Here is a 2,630-nt window from a genome sequence, read left to right on the forward strand (position 1 = left end):
GGCTGGCGGGCGGGCGGCGGGGACAACTCCTGCCAGACAGTCGATTAGCTTGGTGAGGCAGTGGCTCCCCACCTCTCGGGTTTCTGGACGCGGCCTCTGAACCTGCTGCCCGCTGGGAGCCCCCACCCACCTTTTGGGTGCAGGGTCATGGCGCATGGGGTAGCTTAGGTGGCGGTGGTGATGTCACAGCTGCAGTGCCCTTCACCACGGTAGGTATCTCTTGGGACTGCGGGGAGGGCGGGGCCGGGGAGAGGTGGCAGGTGCTCCACCCAGGTCCATCTTTGGGAGTGAGGCTTGGCAAGGGCAGGGGCTCCCCAAAAGTACCCTTCCTCTCTGGGTGCCAGGCTGAGTCTGGAGTAATAGGAGCTCTTGCCAGGGCAGGGACGCTGTCTGGTAGGGCCAACTGCACTCCTTAGGTGCTGGCAGAGCCTCTCTTGGGAGGTGGTTTTGCTACTTTGGTCTTTAAAATGTAGCACCTTGTGCTTCACTGGTGCACCTGCCTTGTCTGAGTTCAGGAGGGGCGTCAGAACAGGAGGCAGCAATTGCTAACACCTGCTCTTCACCCCACAACGCTGGTGGCTCTAGAATAGGCCCGGGGGTGGGGGACAGCAGGAGAGAGTATGTGTCTGCTGGGCCCTGGGTGAGGGGGGAGCATCCTGGCCACTCTGGGCTGATGTTGTCACAACGCTGGTGGCTCTAGAATAGGCCCGGGGGTGGGGGACAGCAGGAGACAGTATGTGTCTGCTGGGCCCTGGGTGAGGGGGGAGCATCCTGGCCACTCTGGGCTGATGTTGGAGTGTGAGGTGCTATAGGCCAGGATGCCCCATCCCCTGCAAGAAGCCCCTTGGGACAGGTTGGAATATGACAATGTCCTGTCTTGTTTTTAGGGCACTGTGACCAGGCAGCATGGGATGAGGAGCTGAGTCTCCTCGGAGCATCCCTGCAGCCAGTCTCGAGCCTGCCAAGGCCTAACCCACTCTTGCTTCTGTGTGCTCTTTTGTGTTTTTCTAGTTACGATTTCCAAGCAGTTCTGTCCTGGTGACTGTGCCCAGGTTATGACGACTAATCCCAAACCGAACAAGGCATTAAAGGTAAGGCAGTAGGTGGGAGTGGCTCAGGGCGGACCCCCATCACTGTCCCCAGCACAGGCATGAGAGGGATTCCTCCAAGCTTGGGCGCCTCTTCTTTCCGAGAGCTGCCCTTAGGATGTGTGGAAGGCAGCCTTGCTACCAGGAATAGGGTGGGGGCACTGTGGGCTGGGAGGAAGTTGTCAGCAGAAGAAGTGGGTGACAGAATTGGAGACTGTGGCCCCAGGGGACCCTGGCCCTGATGTGCAGGGAGATGACTCCCAGCCTGAGGAGGTGGTAGGGGTGGGTGCCTGCCAGCCAGGGCTGCGTCCGTGTGTCCATGAGGCCCTGCTTCTGCTTGAGCTCATCACTCCCAGCACCGGGTGTGGGCAGTGAAAGGGGTGCTCCAGCTCTGAGGGTCTGTGCCCAGGGCTTGCCACCTCCCGAGACATTTCAGCTTCTGTGACTTCGGTGTGCCTGTGGGCCAGCTGTGTCATCTTGGGGGCTCCTGGAAGCTGTATGCAGAGCTGAGGCTCTGTGCCTGGGTGGGCTGTGCACCTCCCAACTTCTTCCGAGGTCCTTGTCAGCTCCATGGAACCCTGTCTGGCCAGACCGTAGCTTTGCACTGATGGGTGCGTGGAAGGAGGGAGGGAAGGGTGGGCTGCTGTGCCCTCCCATGGCTCACCCTAGAAGGGCTGGTTGAGCTCCTGTCGGTGTCGGGGCTCCAGGCACTGGAGCTTCATAGCTGGTAGGGCACATGCATTTCATGTCTTCACAGAGCTTGGGAGGCCAACAGTAACTGGGTAGTTGCTGACATCACCACTGCCCTTCCTAAGGGAACAGCCATCAGGTCTTCCCTGTTCAAAGAGGGCACAGTGACAGTAGCTGCTGCCACATGGGCTGCCTATGTGCACAGTGCCGAGCAGCTCCACGGTACTGTCCCCACTCCCAGGAGCAGAAGGTGACATCTAGCCCCAGATAGAGGGCAGTGAGGGGTACTGTTGGTCTTTGTGCTGCCAGAAACCAGGCCCTTGGTGACTGCAGTACTAGTTCCGGCATGGACACCTCAAGTTCTCCCCATGCCTCCCTGGCCCTCCCAGTGCTGACCCTGCACTGTGGTCCCTGCAGGTCAAGAAGGAGGTGGGCGAGAACGCCCCAGTGCTCAGTGATGATGAGCTGGTGTCCATGTCAGTGCGGGAGCTGAACCAGCACCTGCGGGGCCTCACCAAGGAGGAGGTGACCCGCCTGAAGCAGCGCCGGCGCACACTCAAGAACCGCGGCTACGCCGCCAGCTGCCGCATCAAACGGGTGACACAAAAGGAGGAGCTGGAGCGGCAGCGGGTGGAGCTGCAGCAGGAGGTAGAGAAGCTGGCTCGCGAAAACAGCAGCATGCGGCTGGAGCTGGACGCCCTGCGCTCCAAGTACGAGGCCCTGCAGACCTTTGCCCGCACTGTGGCCCGCGGGCCTGTGGCACCCACTAAGGTGGCCACCACCAGCGTCATCACCATTGTGAAGTCTGCTGAGATCTCATCCACCTCTGTGCCCTTCTCAGCCGCGTCCTAG

The 2,630-nt window shown here is 60.6% G+C and overlaps 1 protein-coding gene across 1 annotated transcript; it reads left to right on the forward strand.

The window, feature by feature from the left end:
• The first annotated feature begins 1,018 nt into the window (after nt 1-1,018).
• Nucleotides 1,019-2,630, forward strand: MAFK (v-maf avian musculoaponeurotic fibrosarcoma oncogene homolog K). The gene is made up of 2 exons (XM_008574247.1): nt 1,019-1,091; nt 2,196-2,630. The coding sequence occupies exons 1-2, from the start codon at nt 1,056-1,058 to the stop codon at nt 2,628-2,630; spliced, it is 471 nt and encodes a 156-aa protein (XP_008572469.1). The 5' UTR covers nt 1,019-1,055.

This window comes from Galeopterus variegatus, unplaced genomic scaffold, assembly GCF_000696425.1.
Source record: "Galeopterus variegatus unplaced genomic scaffold, G_variegatus-3.0.2 Scaffold1018, whole genome shotgun sequence".
Taxonomy (NCBI): Eukaryota; Metazoa; Chordata; class Mammalia; order Dermoptera; family Cynocephalidae; genus Galeopterus; species Galeopterus variegatus.